Raw genomic sequence first — 23,554 nt, forward strand, 5'->3', positions numbered from 1 at the left:
ACAAGCCGGGGCCAAGTAGCAGCCACCAGAGCTGGAACTGGGGCCACGGTGAGGCTGCCCCAATAGGGACAGCTTCATCATGCCCTGGCTCCAACCACAGCACACTGGATGCCAGCCACACAGCTCATTCTACTGCTGCGTGGGGAAGTGGGTGGGAAAGAAATTCCCTTTTGGGGAACCCCGGGAGAGGGGAGAGACTAATTAAAAGCTGGGGGCATGAGCGGGCAATGTGCTGCAGCCCAGCAGGCAGGGGTTCATGGCCCACTGCTGGTCCACAGACCAGCGGTTGGGAACTGCTGCTGTAATGCAATCTCCTTATGAAAGTTGAAAAATAAAACCATGTAAAACTTTTGCTCCTCCCAGTCCTCTCAGTCCTACTTCTTGCTCAGCCAAACAAGTTTAGTTACAATTTGTAGGCGATAATGCTGCCCGCTTGTTTACAATGTCACCTGAAAGGGAGAACAGGCTTCACATGGCATTGCTGTAACCAGTGTCACAAGATATTTACATGCCAGATAAACTAAAGATTCATGTGTCCCTTTATACATCAACTGCTATTCCAGATTACAGACTGGTGAGGGATTCTGCTTGATAATGAAGCAGCACACGCTACACATGTTCATTTTCATCATCTGAGTCAGATGCCACCAACAGAAGGTTGATTTTCTTTTTTGATGGCTCAGGTTCTGTAGTTTCTGTATTGGAGTGTTGCTCTTTTAAGACATCTGAAAACATGCTCCACACCTCATTGCTCTCAGATTTTGGATGGCACTTCAAATTCTTAATGTTGAGTCGAGTGCTGTAGCTATTTGTAGAACTCTCACGTTGATATCTTCTTTGCATGTTGTCAATGTTGCTGTAAAAGTGTTCTTAAAATGAACATGGGCTGGGTCATCATCCGAGACTGCTATAACATGAAATATATGGCAGTATGAAGGTAAAACTGAGTAGGAGACATACAACTCTCCCCCAAGGAGTTCAGTCACAAATTTAATTAATGCTTCTTTTTTTTTAACGAGCATCATCAGCATGCAAGCATGTGCTCTGAAATGGTGGCCAAAGCATGAAGAAGTATACAAATGTTTAGTATATCTGGCACATCGATACATTGCAATGCCAGCCTGTTCTCACTGACAGCAGACATTGTAAATAAGAAGCCAGCAGCAGTATCTCACATAAATGGAAATAAACTTGTCCGTCTGAGCAATTGGTTGAACAAGAAAGTAGGACTGAGTAGACTGACAGGTCCTAACGTTTTACATTGTTTTGTTTTTAAGTGCAGTTATGTAATAAAAAAAAAAATCTACATTTATATGTTGCACTTTGGCAATAAAGAGATTTCACTACAGTACAAGTTGGACCTCCTTGGTATGGCACCTTACCAGTCCCACACATAGGAGATTGCCGAACCAAGGGAGGTTTTGGAGATGGGGGTGCCAGCCTCCCCGCTGGGCTCCTCTCCCTAGCCTCCTCTCCTTAGACTTCCCACCTTATAAGCTGCAGCAGCCCTACCACCCCAGAGCTTGCGGCAGCCCCATCAGAGCTCATGGAAGCCCTGCCATCCCCCTGGAGCACCTGGTGTCTCTGTTAGCTGCAGGCTCCACTGCCCCACAAACTTCGGCTCCCCCCTCCTGGTTCCCTGCCCTGCTGGCTGCGGGCTCTAGTGCCCCACAGGATCCACTGACCCCACCAGCTAGCGCCATTGTGACCACGAATTTTGCCGAACCAGAGAGTCCTGGATCTCAGAGGTTTAACCTGCACTTGTATGAGGTGAACTGAAAAATACTACTTATTTTGTTTATTGTTTTACAGAGCAAATATTTGTAATCAAAAATAAAAATATAAAGCAGCGGTTCCCACACTATGGGTCAGGGCCCCAATGTGCATTGGGACCCTATTTTAATGGGGTCACCAGAGCTGGCATTAAACTTGCCTGGGCCTGGAGCTGAAGCTGAAGCTCTAGCCTCACTGCTCAGAGCCAAACCTGAAGCCTGAGCTCCACCACTGAGGTCTGAAGCTCAAGAGGCAGCGAGGCTTGGATTTGGCTTTTGCATCCCAACCAGGACAAGGCTTAGGCTTCACCCTCCCTTCCTGGGGTCATGTAGATTTTGTCGTCAGAAATAGGTCATTGTACAATGAAGTGCAAGAACTCTTGCTATAAAGTGAGTGCTGTACATTCTGCAGTCTATGCTGTAATATAAACTAATATATTTGAAAATGTAGGAAAATATTCAAAAATATGTAATAAATTTCAGTTGGTATTCTATTGTTTAACAATGCAATTAATCATGATTAACTTTTAATCACAGTTAATATTTTTGAGTTAATGTGTTTAATACATTGACAGTCTTATGAAAAAAACACAAGCATACTGGCCAAACCCAGCCCTGCTTAGTCTCTAAGATCACAATCAAAGGTAGAATCAACAAAAAGACAGATATTGGAATAATATTTCTTTAAACTTGGCTGTGAAACAAAAGTGTTGTCAGAAGGTGTTTTATTCTGTTCTTGGCGATATACTTATTTTGGTAGCTATTTTAATTCCAGGTGAATTAACTGAAAAATGAATCAATTCTGGACATCTATCTAAAGCTACAGAATAAGTGCCTTCCACAAATGCAAAGAAATATTGTGAAATCCATGCAAGAGCTCAAGACCATGTGCACCAGAGTCTTGTAGTCTTTATGAAACTGTATAAAGTATGTTTACTTTTGTTAATTCAGATCAACAGCTAGATTTCCATTTGTCAGTGGGCAGGGATGTCAAAGACAAAAAAAAGGAGGAGAGAGGCTGTTCTGTGGCCAATTGCTGACTTTTTAAAAGTATAAGCTAACCTAGATACTGTCATGCTGTAAGAGATAAGCAAGCTAGAAAAGTATTCATTTTTAATAGGGGTATTGTAAAAAAAATCTCTTAAATGACAGATTTCTTAGTACAGGCCTGTGTACTAAGAAAATTTAGACAAAAAACTAACAATGAAAAGCAACTGTTGCTTATGCACAACTTCCAGTACACAGTGGAATTCTGAAGTTAATTATCTGAGCAGTTACAAAAGAGTTTGCTAAATGTTAAAATGCAACTCATCTGCTTTATGGAAAATCTACATTCCAAAATTCCTCTTCAAATAAGAATTTTTGGGTGCCAAAATACTCCTGAACACATTTTAAATATGTGTGCCATTCATAACATGCTAGGCATTGTTAATGCACAAAGGAAGACAATTCCTGCCTTGGAAAGCTTACAGTCCTTTTCATAGTTGACCTATATTGTACACACACAGAGTCACCAAAACCCATAGTCTCTGATGAAAACTGTGACAGCAACGGGAGTTGTACTTACCTGCTAAAGTGCTGGTGTGCCTGAATGCTCTGACCCTGGAGTCTGCTAGCCCTGTGAGCAGTGAGATGACTGTGTCCATCAGGTAACTATCATAGAGGATGCTGTTCTGGCACTGCTGTATTAGTACCGCAGTGAACTCACAGAAGTTGGCCTTAAATTTCTTCCAGTAGGATCCTGGTTTGATGAGTGGATAATCTTCATTGTCCTGTATTAGAAGGAAAAAATAATTATAAAAACTGAAAGTCTCTCCATCCTGGAATGTCTTTTACACTACTTTGTTGGTGCACAGCAATCCCTTCATGCTCTGCTCACTTTCAGCCACAAATATGTAAAATCATTCCCAGACACAGGAAAGCCATGCCCAGCTAACCATGGACTAGCTAGGGAGAGACACCTGCACAACCCCAGTCCCAGCCTTCCTCCCCAGAAATGTGCATCTGATGCTGCTCCATAGCACCCTGGGCAGTACAAACTCATCGATTATTTCTCATTCTTGTTTATACTTTCTCCCATGCTGGTGGATGGGCAGTGAAGCAGGTCACAGCTTTTTAACCCCAGGCAGGTGTGCCAGTATGTCTTTGTCTCTGAGAAAATGGTTTGTGGGCATTACCCAGGAAACATATTTCAGTAGCAGTCATATAGCAAAATCTCCTATTTTTACACACGTTTCAAGAGAATTATAATATTCAGCAGATAAGAAGTTTTCAAATGGTAATTCATAGGTGACGCTACACTTTAGTCATAGGTACTTTTAGTAAAAGTTATGGACATATCACAGGGAATAAACAAATACTCATGACCCGTGACCTATCTATTACCTGTACTGTAAACCCCTGACTAAAACCTTTGGGGTGAGGGTCTGAGCAGCCCATTGGTGCCATGAATACTTGGCAGGACAGCCCAGGCAGCATTGCAGGGGAAAGCCCAGGACCACCCACGGGTGCTGGGAGGGGGAACTGGCGGGGCTGGAACTACATGGTTCTGTGTCTCCCCCGAAGTGAAGACACCCCCCTCCGTCAGCTCCACAGCAAATGAGACCTGCAGTGGAGTTGCCTGTGAGCAGAAGCAGCATGCATGGAGCTGAGGGAAGATGCTGCCACTGCTGGAGAGCCTCCCTGAAACAAGTGTCATCGAGAGCCCTCCACCCATCCATGCCCCATCCCCCCTATCCTAAGCCCCTCCCACACCCAAACTCTCGCTGCTGGGGGAGTGCAGTGAACTAAGACTGCCAAGCAATAGCTGATACAGCTGGCCCAGGGGCTGCTTGAATTGCTCAGGTGGCCACTGGAACAATCTCACCGGTCACTGCAGAAATCATGGGGCTCCAAGGAAGTCACAGAATCTGCAACTTTCATGACCTCCATGCCCAACTTACAGTCGTACTCCCAGGGCATACTTTTTGCCCAATGTATCACAGAAGTGGTGAACATGAGGTACAGGGTGTCTCACAATCCAGTAGACAGCTGCAGTTAAGAGGAGTATTGTGGCTGAGGTCTTGTCTACACCAGTGTTTCTTAATGAGTGGTACGAGTACCCTTACGGGTGCTCAGGAGAAGTTGGGGGAGTACGTCAACACAACTGAAATTGGGAGAAAACTGAATTTTTGTTTTAAGTTTTACAGCGCTTTATTATTTTTGTAATTTTTACACCCAAAAATGTCATCACCCTATCAGCTATGATTAAGATGTTTAAACAAATGTGTTGCAATGGTAGAAAAAAATTGTGTGTGAAAACTCTAGGTACTGGGGGTACTTATAATTTTTTAAGGGGGCATTTTATAGTTGTTTCTATTGCAATTTTCTTTTTAAAGTTTCAGAAATGTCTATTACTCTTCAATTTTGCAAGATTATTTTTCTGAAAACTAAACTTTAAGCCAAATTTCACTAGACAGTGGCTCTTCCAAAATATTATCTAAAGAAAGGAATTTTTAAGGGTGTGCATGGGGAGAACATACACATAAGAAAAGCTAGTTGATGAGGGGGGTGATGAAAGGAAACACAGTTGGAAACCATTCAAGGTACACACTCCGTTCAAACAGATGTTTGAGCTCCATAGTCCTACAGTACCTCACATAAGGCTCAATCCTGCAAGCTGTTGAGCACTTCCAACTCCTGTAAAGCCATTGTGTGCTCAGGTTCTTGCAGAATGGGGACCCCATAAATCAAGAAAGTTGATTTATTTAAAGCAATTCTGCAGTCACACAGGCAACATCACTGCACTTGATTTTCAGTACTGGAGCATTAGACTACACCATTAAGTACAATTTTCACATATATGCATCATTTGAAATCTTTACTTCAAGGATATTCAAAAAATGCAGTTATTTACCATATCCACTGGCCAAGTAACAGTCAGAATCCAGGGATAGGCCATAAATTTCTTGTATTGCAATCCTGTTTCCTGGAATGCAAAACACAAATTATAAAAGCCTTTGATGAACCTGCAAAAGTGATTCTGAACAATTTTATCTACCTAAAAGTACCAATTGTGAATCACATTAAAAGATGTCATTTAAGCTTTAGACTGAATACATCTCACGCACATGCACACAATCTAATCCCCTTTTATATCACTTGTTTTTAGCTAAAACCAATGTGTACTTCAGTAAAAGACAAATGCAGCTGTAATGACAAGTAGTCACTGGCAAGTTTCATTTAAACATTATGTCCTGAAATGTGCAAACTATAGTCTTCACTGTTTATTCTGGGAGACAAAATCTACTTCATTTAAATTTAAATATGTATCAATCTGCAACATTCAGTTATTTGCTATCGTGAAATAGCTAGCCAAACGAGGAGTTTTCTGAGAGTATGGAATACTTGTATTCCTGTACTTGTGAAGTGTTCCTTGGGTAGGCATGGCCTGGGTGTTTGCCAGATCAGGGCCATTATGAAGTAAAACACAGCAATCATTCCAGGAGAGCAACATATCTCAAGTCCAAGATGAACAGAGTCAGACTTTTCAATTTACTGGTATTTCCAAGGAGGGGCTTAAGGAGATATACAGCCAAGATGAGAATGGTGGTGATTTGGCAAAAAACTCAGAGGGCAAGCACTGGAAAAAGATCCTCAAAGGAGTGTAAGTTAAGTGGCAAAAGAGAACGGGGGCTGGCCTCATTACCCAGGCAGGAGTGAGGGGTGGAGGTGTCATTTTAAAGATACAGTTTTTTAGTAAATGCAGGCAATAAAACAGGAATGTGAAAGGTTAACTGGTTAACCAGTAAGCATTACCCATTAAAATAGGAAGGTAAAAGGTTAACCAGTTAACCGGTAAGTATCACCTGTTAACCAGTCGGAGCTGGAGCAGCTACCCATCTGCAGCAGACAGGGTGGGCCCTCCACATACAGGGCCTGCTCCAGTCATCACAGCAGAGCAGCCTCTGTCCAAGGGAAGCTCAGGCACTCCACAGGCGGGACTCCTCTGGCGGGGCTGGAAGAGTCCCCCTTCACCGATGCCCCCTTTAATCCGTTAACCAGTTAAACATAATTTTAAGTGGTTAACCAATTAGACAGGATTTTACATCCCTAGAATAAAATATCTTGTCTGGACTGTGATTGGCCATCCTTAATTCATATTATTATTGCTCTCACATAAGTAGGACAGCAATGCAAATTCATACGATCAACAAAATAGGAAAGGAAAAAAGTTGTAAGTTTCAACTGACAACTACAGGTTGAAGCTCTCTAGTCTGGCACCCTTGTATTTAAGTGGTGCAAACCAGAGAATTTGCCAAACCACAGGACAGCAATACAACCGCTCCCCAAGTTGCGAACGGTCGAGTTACGACCATTCGCACTTATGACCAAAGCTCCCATGGAGCGGCCGTAAATGTAGTCCCCGAGTTACGAACGTGACCCGCGCTTTCGAACAGCGCGGTCACGTGTAACTCAATGGGGTCCGAGTTACAAACAGTTCGAGTTACGGACCAAGTGTTGGTCCGTAACTTGTTCATAACTCGGAGAGTGGCTGTATTGTCTGGCAGCATTACCAACATTTCAAATGCTTTAAGGTCTCTTAAAAAACATTTAAGCGTTAATTTGAGCTAAATAATAATACACAACATGGAGAGCCAGAACTGGTGGTTGTAAACAAACTTCATGGGACTGCGGGAAACTTGGCCACACTCATGACAAGCGAACATCCAGCTAACTAAACTCATGTCAGACAACAGATGTTGCCAGACCAGAAAGTGCTGGACTAAAGAAGTTTAACCTGCAGTTTCAACAGCAGCTCCCCATTAATCCACATTATATATTTTTAAAGGCACCTATCAATCAGCTACCAAAGCAGCATGTTACTTGCAGCCATGCCAGATTGCATTTATCATTATTAGAATATCTTAACAGGAAAAAACTGTATGCCCCCAATTTACTTTTTAATTGAAAAAGAACTAGATGCAAGACGTGGCAAGAATGTAGGGAAGTATTATGAAAACACTGAAGGCAGGAATATTCTTTTTCAGGTACCCATGACTGCTTCTCATTCCAAACATGCATAAAACCTTTCCTACAGGAGAAAGAGAGGAAATGTAGGTTTCAGAGCGAGAGAGGGAGGAAGGGGGACAGTTACTACATAATGAACAGGACCATACAATTTCCATATTAATAGTTACTGCTCATTCGAATTAGCCATATAAAATCATCATTTCATGTTGCAATTACCTCATCAAATGTCTCTGTCATTTTTTGCATTACATCACTGTTGCACAAACTTTGGAACATCTCCGCTGTTACCATTCCTAGACAGGGGAAATTAAAATATTGGGGAATTTAAATGGAAATATTTTGCCATGCCATAAATTAACATTACTAAAATAATAAAATCTGTACTATAATAATGGCATTGATCTAAATCAAAAGTGCCAAAAAGGGTAACCTAAATTGTTCTTCTTGTTTTTGCATTAGTGCAGGATGACAAATGAATAGGTTATTAGCAGCACATAACAGAGCACCAACATTCAGCTTTAGAGGAAGGGAGTTCAGTTCAGTGTCACACTGACACCAATTTCAGTTTGTTCATCCTCTTGTATAGCTTACATTCCTGAGTTCCATATTTTATGATAGAGGTGCTTAACAAGCCATGTAACAGAGTAAGCTTTGTTCTGTTCACTACAGCACATAAAATCTACAAGATTCCAATCTGTACATCCAAAAGATATGAGAAACACATTAAGTTGCCATTTATTTCTGTAGCCGTAACACCAAAAATTGAGCATGGTGCACACAATTCAGTATGGGTATGTACACTTGCACCCTAGTTCGAACTAGGGATGTAAATGCAGGCATTCGAAATTGCTAATGAAGCGGGGATTTAAATATCCCATGTTTCATTAGCATGATCGCGCCAGCGCGTTACTCTGAATGCCAGCTGTTCCGAAAGTGAAAGTGCACACCGGGACGCATTAGTCTGAACCAAACCCCTTGGTTCGAACTAATGTTACTCCTCCACTGGTTGTACTTTCCTTAACCGGAACTCCCTGGCCCAGCAACATCCGTGGTCCAGCACAGACCACAGATGTTCCTGGACCACACGGCCCAGAAACAAGGGGGGATCTGGAGGTGGGGCAGAAGCACCGTAGAAGGCACTGGCGACTCAGCTGGGAGCCCTGTGTTGAGGGTGTGTGTGGACAGGCAGCACAGCGGGGAGTTCTGGCCCCAATGGGGCTCTTTGCCCCGAGTGGCCATGAAGCTCCTGCTGTGGCCAGGGAGCTCCAACCCCAGCAGCAGCCAAGGAGCTCCAGCCACAGCCCTCCGTCCCATCCACAGAATCTGGTGGCTGTGGCACTCCAGCTGTGGCAGGGATGGCAGCATCTAAAGAGCCCCAGGAGGCTTGGGCAGCAGCAGGGGCAGGCTGGAGCCCTAGCTCGATGGCAGCATGGGCCATGAGGGGAGGGACCTTCCCTGGTCCGGCAAATCCACTCATTCAGGACCAGTCAGCTCCCAAGGGTGCCAGACCAGTGAGGTCCAAGCTGTAGTTCGTGGCTCTATGCCTGCTTTGGAAATAGTTATTATCTAGACTCACAATCACTCTGTTGCAAGTAGATAGAAGGAAGAGAGACACATTGTTCCTCAATCAGCTGACATGCATGACTCAATTTGCTAGTACTGTACTTTCAGATCCCCAGATGAAAGAACTAGGTCAGTGCAAACTAGTATTCTGAAATCAACAAAAACTTAAGATCTTAAATTTGAACAGTGATAAAAAATGTTTTTCAATATTTTCCTCACTGGTATCACTAAAGTGATAAGCACATAAAGGACATATGAAGTAAGGTGCATGCTGATTGCACACAACTTTGACTCAGAGCTGTGCTCTCCCTCTCCAGCCAATCAAAGCACTGCTGCAGTTCAATAAGCGCACCCCACAAATTCTAGGTAGGCAAGCACAGTGATCAAAACTACCTTGTCCCAGGAGCCCATCTTGGGCTCCCCTTGTGGGTTCCAGAACCGGATGCTCCAAGAAGCAGTCACTCAAAGTATCAAGAAATTTTATCTCTGAATCCTGTCCTGAGGAAACATGTACCCTGTCAATATGGGGATAGTTGAAATACCCCACTATCACTGAGTTTTTTATTTTGACAGAATCTCTACTCTCCCTTAGCATTTCATAGTCACTATCGCTGTCCAGGTCAGGCGATCGATAATATATCCCTACTGCTATATTCTTATTATTTGAGCATGGAATTACTATCTACAGAGATTCTATGGAACATTTTTGGCTCATTTAAGATTTTTACTTCATTTGATACTACATTTTCTTTCACGTATAGTGCTTCTCTCCCACGAGCATGACCTGTTCTGTCCTTCCAATATATTTTGTACCCTGGTATGACAGTGTCTCATTGATTGTCCTCATTCCACCAAGTTTCTGTAATGCCTATTATAGCAATATCCTCCTTTAATACAAGGCATTCTAGTTCACCCATCTTATTATTTAGACTTCTATCATTTGTGTATACGCACTTTAAAAATGTGTGCCTATTTATCTGTCTGCCATTTCCTGATATGAGACTCTTTTATATTTGATTGTTTTTCATCTGATCTTATCCATACTTTATCATCTTCTACCAAAAGAAATTTTCCAGCAAAAGGATATGCCTATATGATACTGACTTACCTTGACAGCCTGAGCACTGAATGTAGAAGCTGATCAGATCCAGAAGTGCCACATCTCGATCTTGGATATACGCTTCAACCCAGTCATCTACCACAGACTAAAATAGATTACAGGGGAAAAAAGGCAATCAAATGCTAAACAAAGCACATATATTCCAGCCTGCAAATTCTTAATATCATATGTCTAACATTATTCTGTCATCAATAGTTATAAAAAATAGATATCCAGAATAAGTGGTCCACCATTTGGTTATTACCACAGCAGTATGCATACAAGTCCTTCTGAAGCAAAGTAAACTATTGGAATGTTATTCCCAAAACTACATACACCCTTTATGCAGTGTCAGAACTAACTCGGGGTATGGCACAACAAAACAAAGTATCTGCTCTCAAAACAACAAAAACCCCAATGTTTTATCAAAATTTGTTCCTAGAATTTCTCAAACAAAAGAAAATAAAAAGAAAATTGGCACCATCACTAATCAATATCATAAATATTTTACAACATTAATATCATGCAAAAGATGATTACAATATATGTAAACTTCTGAAAAACATTTTTGTATCTATTATCAGAGATGGAATAAACTATAAACACTGATATTAAAAAAAATCAGCTTTAAAAAAAACTTCTGACTAAAAGTTTCAGGCTATTCTACTCAGCAGCATTATTTTGGAATAACTGACATTATTCTGAAATAACACAGTACATGTCTACACAGCAAGTAGTTATTTCGACAAAATGTCAAAATCATGTCGAGCTAGAGCCGAAATAAGCTATTTCAACTTAAGCTATACAATTAACATAACTCAGGTTGCATAGCTATTTCAGCTTTAGCCCTGCTGTGTAGATGTGCCCTCAGAGCGCTATCTGTGTTAGTCTGCAACTTTTAAAGACAACGAGGAATCCCGTAGCACCTTAGAAACTGACAAAAATACATATAGTTTTTGTCAGTCTCTAAAGGTATCACAGGACTATTAGCTACTTTTGACTCAAGTTTGCCACCTGCTATTACAGATAGCACCAAAGACAACTATAACTGAAAGAAATAAGGAAAAATGTTTTACTTTCATTTAGTTTCATTCAAATTCATACATCCCGAGGTCAGAAAGACCATTGTGATTATCTAGTCTGACTGGTATGCAACATGGGCCATAGAGCTTTCTCCAAAATAATTCCTTTTAAACTAGAGCTTACCTTTTAAAAAAAATCCAATTTTGATATAAAAGTTGCCAGTGATGGAGATTCCACCATCGGTGGAGCCTACCATCCAGAATATAGATTAATTATAAAGGGCTTGTAAGAAGCACGTCTTTGATTTCATAAGGCATTCTTCAGCAAAGAAAAAACTTACTGGGAAACAGGGAAACTGACTATTTACAAAATGCTGTCAAACGGGAAGGACAGGAGAAATAATAGTCAAGATTTCCTAAAAGGGTCTAAAGTTAATCTCTTAGCGCCACATCAGGACCCTTGAAAAACCATGCTATCTAAGTGTCCTAAAGCACCTAACAGCTCCCACTAAAGTCAATGGGAATCCTTAGGGCTTTGCCTTCACACAAAAATTTAAAGCTCAGCCCAAAGGCATAGCCAGAAGGGCCCACTTGGATGGACCCCAACTTCACGTGGGTGGGCAATGACGGAAAGCATGGGTAATATCTAGCATCTGGCCCTGCTCCTCATGGCTATGCCCCTGGTGCAGCTGTGGCAGCACTTGAACATGGCAGTATGGTCATAGCACCAGCTCTCCCAGTACTCCACGTAAACCACCTCCACAAGGGGAGTAGCTAACTCAGCTGGGAGCACGGTACCCCAAACTGTAGCTCATTTTACACTAGCACTTCACAGCACTGTATCTTTCTGGGCTCGGGGGAAGGGAGCTCACATCCCAAGCCAGCAAGTTGCGATACAGTAAAGTAGCAGTGTAGACCTAGCCTAGGGTTTGAAAAATCAGATACTTTTTTTTTTTTACGTGCTTAAATATTGCTTTTAGATCCTGGCTTTAGGCACCTTTTGTTTGGAAATTCCTGCCCAACTTTTCTCACTAAATCTTCTCATATTTACAGTAAACTTATTACTTGTAAGAACAAAAAAATATTTCAGACAAATGTAATTTTTCAAGTTGACTGTATAATGAAAACTACATTAAGACTCAATGGATTTTAAAGTTAAACCAGAAATTACTGAGAGTCGATTAAATATTATGTGCCTGTTTCCCCTCCCAGCAAGTAGAGTGCCAATTCAGTCTAGGAACTGAAAGTACCTGAATTGCCCTCTTGCCCATGCTGACCACTTCAAACAATGTAACCGCTTCAACCACTTCTCCATTCTGTGTCTGGCTTGACTTTCTGCTTCTGGAAGAATTTCTTCGTCTGCATGCAAACTGTTCCTGGACCTTCCTTTTTCCGCTCTAAAAGCATTCAAGAGAAGATGTGTAACCATAAGACAACTAATGGCCATCCAAATGCAGGCTCTCTGGATGTATTCTATTCTTTAGCAATGTGTTCCTGTTACTCGCATTTCCCCTGATTTTATAGATTTATTCAAATGTTGTCTAGCTGCCAGTGGCAAGGAACTATCAAGCAGAGCAGTATGGGGAAAGGATAAAGAAGATATGCCAGATGAAGCTTCCTTTAGCAAGAATATTCTTAAGTAGGAGACTGTAACTGATGAGCAGCTGCCAAGTGGTTGCCAACCATTGTGAGGGCGTATAGCAATAGTGGTTTGCTAAACAAGCATGGAGGTTTGCCTATTCACTCACAGGATAAGCACTACATTGGCATTAATATCAGCTGCATATACTGTGCATTTAAGGAAGCTTATATCCCAAAGTGACTTGATTGCGATTCCTGATGCCAAGAGAATTTCGAATCAAACTCTACTCATGAAATGAGAGGTTAGAAGGTCTTTATCCCCAGTATCTATGCCTTGCAATATTCCACCCACTTATTCAATGCAACAGGCTACTAATTTATATAATGAAAACATGCACTCACTGGAGTTTGCAAGTTGCCATTTCTCAGAGAGCTGCCACTCTGTACAGTGGATTCAGGCACAGTCTCATCATGGATGACATTTTCTCTGGGACATAATAAACAGAAAAAACTTTGAAAGATATATAGGACTTCCTGTGAACATATTGATCTGCACCCAAATAACAGACTTGCACTGTCTCCACAACAGGCTTAGTAGCATCCAAAGAACAGAAAGTTAAATATTAAAATGTCAACATTTGGGATGAAAATCATGGCCTATTTTATCTTTGCACAGTCTCCATGTTGGGTTTTGAAGCCATTTGATTAATCTGTAATGAAATTACATCTTTTTTCAGCATTTTCCAAGGTGAACATGCTTTACAAAGGCTATTTTAAGCTGTCTTTAATGAACTGATTGGTTATCAGCAGGCAAGGAAAGATGGGAGAAAAAAATAGGAGGTATGGTAACCCCTTTTATTCTATAATCTCTTAACTTAAAAATAACTTTATGCATAAATAATATGGGATTCAATTATTTTTCACAACTACCTATGCAACAAAAAGGTGAAAAACATTTACAGAGAATCTCGCATCAGTGACGCAGTCACTATCTTTCAATAGTCCCATCAATGGCATCTGAAATTTAAGAGAAATAAATTTTAAGACCAGATGGGACCATTAAATCATCAACTCCAAATTCCTGTCTAACACAAGCCACCGACTTTCATCCAGTTACTCCTAATGCAATAAAATACAACCATAACAATGAATGTTAGGGTACGTCTACACAGCAAAGTTATTTCGAAATAACTTTACTAGCGTCTACACAGCCAAACTGCTATTTCGAAATTAATTTGAAATAAGTGCTGTGTAGACACTTATTTCAAAATAGGGGGCCTCCAGCCTTCCCAGGGTGCCCTGTGGCCACTCCAGCCTCAACCAAGAACACTCCTCTCCCTCCCCCCCTCCCTGGAGCCCTTAAAGGGGTTGACTCTGGCCACAGTGCCTGTGCCACCTCCAAGCCTGCCAGCCCAGAGCCAGCAGTCACTGCCCCAATCCAGTGGCCCCAAAACATGAGCCAGCAAGCCACTAGCAGCCAACCCTCCACTGCTCCTGAGGAGCAGTCTGCCAGCTCCCAGGAGCCTGCCAGGGTCCGGAGAAGGCAGGCGCCTTCCTGGTTCAGGGTGGCGATCATGGACCTTATTCAGATTTGGGGGGGATGCCCCCAACTTCCACGATCTCCACACTAGAGGAGGGAACGCAGCCGTCTATGGCAGGATAGCTGCCAGCCTGGCCATCAAAGGTCACATGCGAACCCAGGAGCAGGTTTGCATGACAATCAGGTTGGTCCGGTGAAACCCCCAACCCTAAGCCCTGAGCTTCCCCTCCCTCTTCTTCCCCTTGCTTCTCCCTTCCAGCTCCCTCCTCCCAGGTTTCCCCCCTCCCCTCTCCCACCCTCTCTTCTCCCGCCTCCTTTCCCCAGTCTCACCAGAGTTTCATTCCTCCCTTTTCCCCCGAGTTTTGTTAAACAAAGAGAGTTTGTGTTCATGAAAATACGTGTATTTTATTTTACATCAGGAAGGGGGGTTGGAGAGGGGTAAGTGGAAGCACGTGAGGGAGGAATGAGGCACAAGCCCCCAGTGGGGCAGACCAGGGAGGCTCTTAGTGCTCCTCAGGATAGAAGCTTTCCCACAGAGCCTCCTGAATACTGACAGCCCCCAGATGGACCTCCCGGATGGCAGCCTGCAGAAAGAGCAGCCAGGCTTTCAGCAACGTGTCCACGAGAAGCACCAGAGTACCCAGGGACAGCTCTGGCTCCATGCTGCAGAGTACTGTGGTGTCCCGAGTGAGGGAAACCAGAGCACGCAGAGACAAAATGTTTTGCTGTCCCTCATCGAGGTAGGCAAGCAAGCAGGGAAAGCTGAGAACTGGCTGTCCGGGGGGTGGAGGAGGGGCTGGTCCCTTTAAGCACAGGCATCAGATAGCCTCAGGAAGCAACCCCACACAATAAGTCCTGACCTGATGCCCTACCGGACCTGGTTCCCGCTTGCCTTAAATGCGATTCAGCGTCCACTCAGTGTGGACGCACTATTTCAAAATAGCAAAACGCTATTTCGAAATGCATTTTGTGCATAGACGCGTTATTTCGAAATAACTTATTTAGAATTAACTATAATGCTGTAGCATAGACATACCCTGACTGACCTGTTAGTTTCCTTAGAACCCCTACTGGAACAAATATGCACTCTGCCCCACTCCTGCAACTAACTGCAATCTGCAGAACAGACTCCGTCACTACATACACACTTGAAGAATTGAGGCTCCGGTATATTTTACTGGTGATAATAAAGGGTAGGTTTAAATTTACTTTTTGGATCTACAGTGACTACTCAGTATCAGCAGAATTAGACTCTCAATGACTGCCACATAGTTTTAGTATTTTGCTACATGAGCCCCATATAATGTATGCAGGAGGCTTATGTGAGGAGTCTCATTGGTTTCAATGTGACTTCTCACTACAGTAAAATTTAAAATGTACATACATATTTGAAGAACTGAGCGCCGAGACAGCAATCCGGAGTGAGTAAAATCTTAGATAAATTTTATTAATTTAAAATTAGTTTGAATGTAGCGAGATGGATTATAGGTAACAGTCAAATCAGGCCACTACATGCAAGAATTATCAAATATTTCTCTTTGATTTATTATTTTCTGAGCTGCAGACAAGTAAGTGGTTCCGTCAAATGCTGCTTAAAACATTTTAGATCAAAAATGGAGATGCTAAAAAACTAAACATATATTTAGCTTGTTCTTCAAACACACGTTCTTTTCCTGATCCCAGATGGATCTCTCCAGACCTTAATTCTTTGTAGCTCACTAACTAATTAAAATGATTCAAGAGTGTATTTTGTTTTTATTCTTCTACATAAATAATTTCTCTCTCCATCAGTTTTGAACCTGGGTATAACATTATGTAGCTGGACTAACACATTCTTTCTTGTGCTGTTTTACTAGAAAAACCACCACAGAGCATAGCCAATCACTTCACTATTTGCACAATCCTTTTAAACACTTAAAATACTTGTTATAATGCTCAATATAACTCTGCACTATCTGCCCCCACCTCATCCAATATAATGTACAGAAATATTAGTGCTAGTACATGTTCCAATGATGCCTACGCATATTTCACAGCTTCTGTAATCAAATCCAGACATAATACAGGGACTTAAACTATGGGAAACGTAAAGATCTCATTGTAAGACAACTCAACCCAGGTCATGTCTGAGCATGCAGATTACTGCTTCTAAGAATTGTTTAGTATTCAGTTCAACAAAAACTTTATAGCAAGTGGTTCTTTCCCACACAGAAGCCTGAAAGGTGATCTAAAACCAAGGCACATATGTTACAGCAGAGATGAATTTGGCCAATGGCATTTACTTCACACAAGTGATATATATAGGACTTCCACTAACTAGGCTATAAGGCGCAACCATGCCACAATGCCAATGCTTCAACTTTTTAGATCACTTGAAATATGGGATTGCCTCTGTTCCCACTGCACTGTGATGCAACATGAAGTACCATGCTATAGCATAATCCCACCGACCTAGAAAGAGTCAATAACATATCTTTGGGCATAGTGCTCTGTTTTTTAAAAATAATTTAACAAAAGAAAATGACATGCTGCATCCCTTTCCTTCCCGCCCTCTTTCTATTATCTGTAGGATTTCCATCTAGGTTAGAAATTCTTTGGGACAAGGATCCATTACATGACATGTGCAATAGGCCTCTTACTGATCTCTAAGCACCATCCAAATGCTAAACTTCACACACAAGGAGAATCTTACACAGAAGCCATATTAGGACAGGACCAACAAAAGTAAAAAAGAATGCGCCTCAGAATGAATTAGGAAAATTCCCTCTCATTTAAACAGCAACCCAAAGAATCAGTAAATGTTCAACTTCCCATACCAGGTATAGATTGGTGTTAGTTCCAAAGACATATAGCCTACTTTCAAATCCCTCTAATCTGCCTTTCTTTATCTTTCCAGGAGACCTGGAGAGTCTCTCCCATTCACTAGACATTCAAACTGTGCACACATTTTTCTTCCAGGCAGACTGTTATCCAGTTCCTTTCAACAGACAGCTTCCCTAACCCATCATTCACATAGGGATGTGAACCAATAAGTATCACCCATTAAGGTGATGGGTTAACTGACGCGGGGCCAGAGCAACTCCCCACCTACCATTGGCAGAGAGCTGCTTCACCCTGTAGGGCCCACCATGGACAGGAGGGACTCCAGCTAGCCCACTGTAGAGTGTAGACACCTAAACATACTGCTGCGGACAGTGACGCTGTCTTCAGAGTTGGGCTCCAGGCCAGCAGGCACCACTCTCCAGCCTCTCTGAAGGCAACAGCAACAGTGCAGATGTAAGGGTGACATGTATGGTATTGCCAGCATTACTTTTGCACTGCTTTTGGCAAAACACTGCCTTCATGGCTGGATGCCCAGCCATTAGCCACTGCTCTCCAGCCTCCCAGCTCTGAAGGCAGCACAGATATAAGGGTGGAAATACCATAATCCCCCCCACAACCCATTTTAGGACATGACCCCTACAGTTTCAACACAAGATTTAAATATCTGAAATAATGAAATTTATTATTTTAAAAATCTTATGACTGTGAAATTGGCCAAAATGGACCCTGAATTTGGTAAGGCCCTACCCATAACTACGTACTGTGCTTAAGAGCCTTTGATGAGGAATCTTATCCAAGGCTTTCTGAAAGTCCAAGAACACAATAGCCCTTGGATCACCCTTGCCCATGTGCCTGCTGAGCCCCTCAAAGAATTCTAGTAGATTGGTGAGGCATGATTACCCTTTACAAAAGCCATGTTGAGTCCAACAAATCACGTTCATCTAGGTATCTGATAATTCTTTTCTTTTTCAGCCACTTTGTCTGGTACTGCAGTTAATCTTACTATCAGGATCATCTCTAGAACCATTTTAAAAAACTGGCATCACATAACCGTCCTCCAATTAGTTGATACAGAAGTGATTTAAGTGACAGGCGAGTCATTGGACTATATTTTCCAAGAGAAAGCACAGAATCAGATATCAAATTCAATACCAAGCTGCTCTGAAGGCAGCACAAACACCAATAACAGTACAGAAGTAAGGATGACATGGTATGGAATTGCCATCACTTTTACACTGCTCTTGGCAAGACACTGTCTTCAGGGCAGGACGCCCAGCCATTAACTGCTGTTAATGCTTTTCCACCATGATGGCAGCTCTCACTTTGATGTCCCTGCGACAGAGGGTAGAGGCAAGTTCTGTAACCACTGCTGCTCATCCCATATCTGCATCACAATGTCAACCCACGTGTAAGGGTTTCCCAGGCCCAGAACCAATGGTCCATCATGTGCAGCTGCTCCATGAGTGCAAACTGTGTTCCTGCCAAGCTATATCTTTTCCTGTCCTATCCCTTTCACTACATTTTTAGTGATGCCAGTAATGCGAGGCCTGCAGGACTTGACTTATCCTCTATAAGTTGGCTGTAGAAGTAGTGTAGTGTGATAAGGGTTAATATTTTTTAGAAATTAACTAAATATCTTCAATATCTCTTTAGAAATTATGGAAGACTTTGTAGCGTAATCTTTAGTTGGATCAGTACACAGATGGGGTATGTGACTCAGTGCCTCATGAGACCTAAAATAGGCCCAAAATCTGCAAGACCCAGTCAACCAACATTTTTTTTTTTAAAGGAAACAGGCCTTCTTGTACCTAACCACCAATTCCCGCTTTTTCCACATCTGGGAATGAGTCCAGGGGGGCATCAGCTGATATTATTCATGCATATTCAAAAGCTGTCCCTTTATCACCAATCAAGTATGTGTACCCACAAATTCTCAGGGTGTGGAAATCTGTTATGGCCATTAGAGGCTGGGTGTTAATGATGCAAAAAGATGGATAAAAGCTATGGAAATAAGGAAGCTCAGGGCTCGAGCACAAGCTCTCTCTTCTTCCTAATTAGGATCTTCTCTTTTCACATTCGTGCCTTTACTTTACTTGACCTTACTTTGCTTCTAAATTGCTCTGCTTACTAATTTTCCATACTTCACCTAGCACCAAAGTCCCACAGGCAGAGTGAGGCTGGTCTCTCACACTCACTCTTCTCATAGAAGGGTACATAAGTATGGTATTATATTAGGTAACTCTATCTGTATACTTAGATAAATACAATCTATATAACCAGATTTTGTTATTGCTACCCTCAGCGGTGAATGAATCAATCTGCGTGATCAGTGCTGTTTGCTTTGTTTTGTTTGCCATCTTAATACCTGTCACAATAAAAATGGTTTTACTTTGGTACTATCCTCATTGTGAGTGTGGCTGCTGCTATGGGCCCCCAGATCCACTTACAAACACAGAGCTTCATAATTCTCAACTTCTGTGACCTGGGGAAGGAGGACAAACCTAAAACCTTCTAGTCAGATTGGAGAGCCTTAACCACATAAATCATATTATACTTCACCCCCAGGCAACATCAGCAATCTTTCCATGACACACAATAGGGCCAACACCACAATGTCATTATCAGATTTGCAGCTCATGAAATTCTCCAGGATCAGTCATACTGTGTTCATAACACTCACCATAAGACTGAGAGCAGTATAGGATCCATGCTTTCAGATAGAGATGGCAGGCATGCAGTTTACAGAGGAAACTGAAAAGTGGCACAAAACATAGCCCAAAGCCCATGGAATGACAGGATGGAGAAAACTGCATCATAGGATGGTGAGCCTGCCCCATTGAGGCACTGTGATTGATTCCTAGCAGCAGATGGTGACAAGCTATACCGTGGAAGAGCTACGCACTGGTGCATTGCTCTCTCTATCAATACAGAGCACCAACTGTAGATGTACTCCACCATCACAAAGAGTGTTGTGTGGATGTGCAAAAGCTGACTCCAGCTGGGGCTGCACTCCTGCGCACTGGCCCAGGCAAGACTGCACTCCCACCTATGTAGGCCCAGCAGGGACTGTGCTGCCAGCCCCGCTGCCTCAGCTGGGCGAGGCTGCGTTCTACACTGTGCCATCTCCACTGTCGCCAGGGCTGGGCTCCCCAGTACCAGCCCAGCAACCAAGAATGTTGCCAGACAAGAGAATCCCGGATTTTAGAGATGCAACCTGTAGTTCTGCAATTTCATATTTGAGTTCCTTCAGAACTCTGTGAATTACCATTAGATTCTGGTGATTTATTACTGTTTATCAATCTCTGTTAAAACCTCTTCTACTGACACAGTGTGAGATAGTTCTTCAGATCTGTCACCCAAAAAGCATAGTTTCTTCCATCTCTTCTGCAGCAAAGACTATGGCAAAGAATTAATTTAGCTTCTGTGCAATGATCTTGTCTTGTCCTGAGTACTCCTTTAACATCTTGGAAATACTATCATCCCACTGCCTATTTGGCAGGCTTCCTGCTGCTAAAGTACTTTAAAAAATACCTCATACAGTTAGTGTGCACGCCTTTAGCAAGGGACTTCACAAACTCTTTCTTGGCCTGCCTTATCAGGGAACAATAAAGGAAACAAATTGTTTAAATTAAGGTTCTGCACATTTTTCATGGCAGGCAGACTCCTCCTCAAGTCAATGAGGGTGCAAAATCACACAGTAACTTAAAAGATTCTTGGGGATGCCTGGAGCAGAGCAGCCAAGATGCTGCCGGGTTGGTCCTGCAGCGCGGAGGGGTGGCGCTACGGGACCAACCCAGCTGCACTGCCCCAGGTACCCCTATTCAGCCGCTGCTGAAACTGACCAGCGGCTGTTCCAGGAATAGGGGCGCCTGGGGCACAGCAGTTGGGATGCTGCTGGGTTGGTCCCCTAGCGCCGTTCCTCGGCGCTGCAGGACCAACCCAGCAGCACCCCAGCTGCTCTGCCGCAGGCATCCCCGATTCAGCCGCTGCTGAAACTGACCAGCAGCAGCTGAATCGCGGACACCTGGGGCAGAGCTGGACTATCGGAAGGGGGGGCTATGAGGAGTCTGGGGTGGCATCCCCCCCACCCCACCCCAAACCCCTCATAGTCCCCCCTTCTGACAGTCCGGCATATCTGATAATCTGGCACCCCCTGGGTCCTAAAGATGCTGGATTATCGAAAGTTTACTGTATATGGTATATATATTTCAATGAAACAACAAAAATAGGCGTCAGTAACAGCAAATACTCAGTAGAGGGAATCTCCCAAAGCCATGCATTTTGGACCCAACCAGTGACTACAGGACAATATACCACAGGCAATATACCAAAATAACAATGTATGTAGAGACCCCTCATTGTCAAGACTTACTTTTGGATGGGGAGGTTACCAGTGGTGTAGGCCTTGGCTATCATTTCTGCTACATCATTTCAGCAGAGCAGACAGCAAGCTGACATGATCCACACCGTGTTTGCGAAACACCGCCAGGAATGGGAATAAGAGTAGGGTTACCATATTTCATGTTCCCAAAAAACGGACACTGCAAGGAGTGAGAGTGGTGATGGGGACTGGAAGAGGATATCTGCAGAAGGGGTAGTCACTGGAGAGGGGAGGGCAACATCATATTGGCAGGGAAGCTGTTATTAGCCCAAAACACAGTGACTACACTCAGTCAGTACCTCCCTGTGGGACAGTCCTGGAACCCCTTTCCTAGGATTGAGAGGGGATAGGGGCTTTGGTTAGTGGGATCCAGCTGTAGGTTGCAGAGGAAAGGACCAATTAGCTGAGTGGATAGGTGAACTGGGAAGCAGACCAATAGGGGTTCTTTCTGAGTTTCAGCTTGCCTGCCCTGCAAAAACCTAGACATTTGCTGTTATTTGAAAACTCTGCCCACCCAGAGAAAGCAAGCTCAAAAAAGAGGCTCTCTCCAGGGAAACGCTGGTGTATGGTAACCCTAATTAAGAGCAGCAGAGACTAAACTCCACTTCTTTAGTTCTTGTCACAGAAGCAGCAGCGAACCTGTCAAGAAAAAAAATCAATGGCTAGAAATTAGCAAGCAAAATCTCTTCACATTAATTAAAAAGAAAGCCAGAATAGCAAGTTAATTTTAAATGCAATGACTTCAAAATAATATATCAAAGTTGTGAGAGGAAGGTGGAGAGCAGAGCAAGTAGCCACTATGAACAATTCTACAGAGCGGGTTAGGTTTTAAAAGGTAATTATGATATAATGTGGGTTCATATATATATATATCACTGCAACATTACAGAGAACACAGGAAACATGAAGGTATCCCCCATTGATGAGAAGTGATGCTAAGGATTTGCAGATAATACGAGCAATCAGTTATTTTGGAGATAAAATGGTATAATCCAAAGAAGGGGATACAACTGACTGAAAAGGAGAGTAATGCAAGAGTAAAAAATGTATGACAGGGTGCAGGTAAGAGGGCTCTCACTGTTGCACAGGTGGTTTGCAATACAGGAGAGGGGTACGGTAAAGAGTTGCAGCGTAGAAGGGTTACTCTGTAGAGCAGGAGGGTCGAATCTGAGGGGGGAGGAGTGAGAGGTTGCAGAGCAGAAGGGAATCAGTGCACTGCAGCACAGATCCACTTCCTGGACACCACAGTACAAATCAACAATGGAAAATTAGACACCACTCTCTACAGAAAACCCACCGACTCATACAGTTACCTACATGCTTCCAGCTCCCATCCAGAACACACCACACAATCCATCGTCTATAGCCAAGCCCTTCGATACAACCGCATCTGCTCTAATCCCACTGACAGAGACCAGAAGCTTCAGAATCTCTACCAAGCATTTATAAACCTCAACTACCCACCTGGAGAAATAAAAAAGCAAATTGAAAGAGCCAGACGAATACCTAGAAACCATCTACTTCAAGACAGACCCAAGAAAACCAACAATAGAACACCACTTGTCATCACCTACAACCCCCAACTTAAACCTGTCCACACATTATCAAGAAACTACAGCCTATACTGGAACAGGATACCATACTCCCAAGAGGCTCTGGGAGACAGACCCATAGTCTCCTATAGACAACCACCTAACCTCAAGATGATTCTTACCAACAACCACAGGACATACGACACTAATACCAACCCTGGTACCTTCC

General features: G+C 42.9%; 1 protein-coding gene across 6 annotated transcripts in view; it reads right to left on the bottom strand.

Annotated features, from left to right (window-relative positions):
* The window catches only part of LOC102454764 (cohesin subunit SA-2-like), a 108,635-nt gene that overhangs the window by 83,811 nt on the left and 1,270 nt on the right, over positions 1–23,554 (bottom strand). For 3 of the 6 annotated variants that reach the window (XM_075916025.1, XM_075916026.1, XM_075916018.1), the window contains exons 2-8: positions 21,785–22,432; positions 13,452–13,536; positions 12,719–12,865; positions 10,456–10,552; positions 8,001–8,077; positions 5,668–5,739; positions 3,340–3,544 (exon numbers count right to left, since the gene is read on the bottom strand). In XM_075916025.1, the coding sequence (XP_075772140.1) occupies positions 3,340–3,544; positions 5,668–5,739; positions 8,001–8,077; positions 10,456–10,552; positions 12,719–12,865; positions 13,452–13,536; positions 21,785–21,828 (727 nt within the window). In that variant the 5' untranslated portion in view covers positions 21,829–22,432. Of the gene's footprint in view, positions 1–3,339; positions 3,545–5,667; positions 5,740–8,000; positions 8,078–10,455; positions 10,553–12,718; positions 12,866–13,451; positions 13,537–13,979; positions 14,039–17,680; positions 21,115–21,784; positions 22,433–23,554 lie in introns of those variants that run through there. The other 3 variants (XM_075916029.1, XM_075916028.1, XM_075916027.1) reach the window with 3 other exon arrangements.

This window comes from Pelodiscus sinensis, chromosome 1 (assembly GCF_049634645.1).
Source record: "Pelodiscus sinensis isolate JC-2024 chromosome 1, ASM4963464v1, whole genome shotgun sequence".
Taxonomy (NCBI): Eukaryota; Metazoa; Chordata; order Testudines; family Trionychidae; genus Pelodiscus; species Pelodiscus sinensis.